We start from the raw sequence: 971 nt of genomic DNA on the forward strand, positions 1-971 counted from the left end.
GCTCTCTCGTCTAGTCGCAGAGGCTCGAGATAGCAGCGTGGATTCCGACCTCGAGGAAGTTGTTGCCAACCAATCGACTCAGCCGAAGCACGAAAACGTCTCGTCGAGGAAACGCAGAAAGACCTGGTTCTCCGCGAAGTTGTCTCAAGAATCAATCGAGGCTGGAAGGACTCCGACGAGGAGAATGCTCGAATCCGTCCCTTCTATCAGGCTGCTGATTCTCTTTGCGTGTCGAAGAACGTCGTGCTGCGAGGAGAGCAGGTCGTCATTCCGCAAGCCATGCGAAAGACTGTTCTGAAGCAGCTCCACCAAGGTCACCCAGGCATTCGTCGTATGAAGAGTCTGGCAAGACTGCACTTCCACTGGCCAGCCATGTCGAGTGACATCGAGATCTCTCATCTCTCTCATCGGGTATTTGAGGCAACTGTTTCGCCATTTCGGGCCGCCTGACACTCTTGTTTCTAACAATGGTGCTCAGTTTACGTCCAAAGAATTCGCTGAGTTCTGTTCGGACATGAACATTGTCCACCTTCGCTGTGCCCCCGGAATGCCGGCGAGCAACGGACTCGCAGAGCGCATGGTGCGCACCATCAAGTCTTCACTTGATGATTCTGTAAAGTCTCTGGACTCTGTTGTCATGGCCTATAATTATACGCCGAATGCTGCCATCGAGAACGAAACACCAAGCAAGAATTTCTTCAACCGTGAGGTCGAGACACCTTTCGATGTCTACAAGCCGAACAATCCCGCAATCGACCACACTCCGTACCAGCGCGACTTGGAAAAACAGTACAAGCGGAAGCACGGTGTTCGCGATCGTCCGTTCTCGGTAGGGGAGGAGGTCACTGTCGAGTTGTCGAACGGAAACCGTGTGCCCGCAAAGGTTGCCAGTTTTCAAGGCAAGGCGATGGTAAGACTGACCTCCGCCGCGGATACGTTGGTGCGCCACCGCAACCAACTTTGGAAGCGAA

At 53.6% G+C, this 971-nt stretch overlaps 1 protein-coding gene across 1 annotated transcript in view; it reads left to right on the forward strand.

Annotated features, from left to right (window-relative positions):
• The window catches only part of LOC100897209 (uncharacterized protein K02A2.6-like), a 3,934-nt gene that overhangs the window by 2,185 nt on the left and 778 nt on the right, over positions 1-971 (forward strand). Inside the window, exon 5 of the mRNA XM_018640630.2 lies at positions 479-910. Coding sequence (XP_018496146.2) covers positions 479-910 — 432 coding nt within the window. The remainder of the gene's footprint in view (positions 1-478; positions 911-971) is intronic.

This window comes from Galendromus occidentalis, unplaced genomic scaffold (assembly GCF_000255335.2).
Source record: "Galendromus occidentalis unplaced genomic scaffold, Mocc_1.1 scf7180000077494, whole genome shotgun sequence".
NCBI lineage: Eukaryota > Metazoa > Arthropoda > Arachnida > Mesostigmata > Phytoseiidae > Galendromus > Galendromus occidentalis.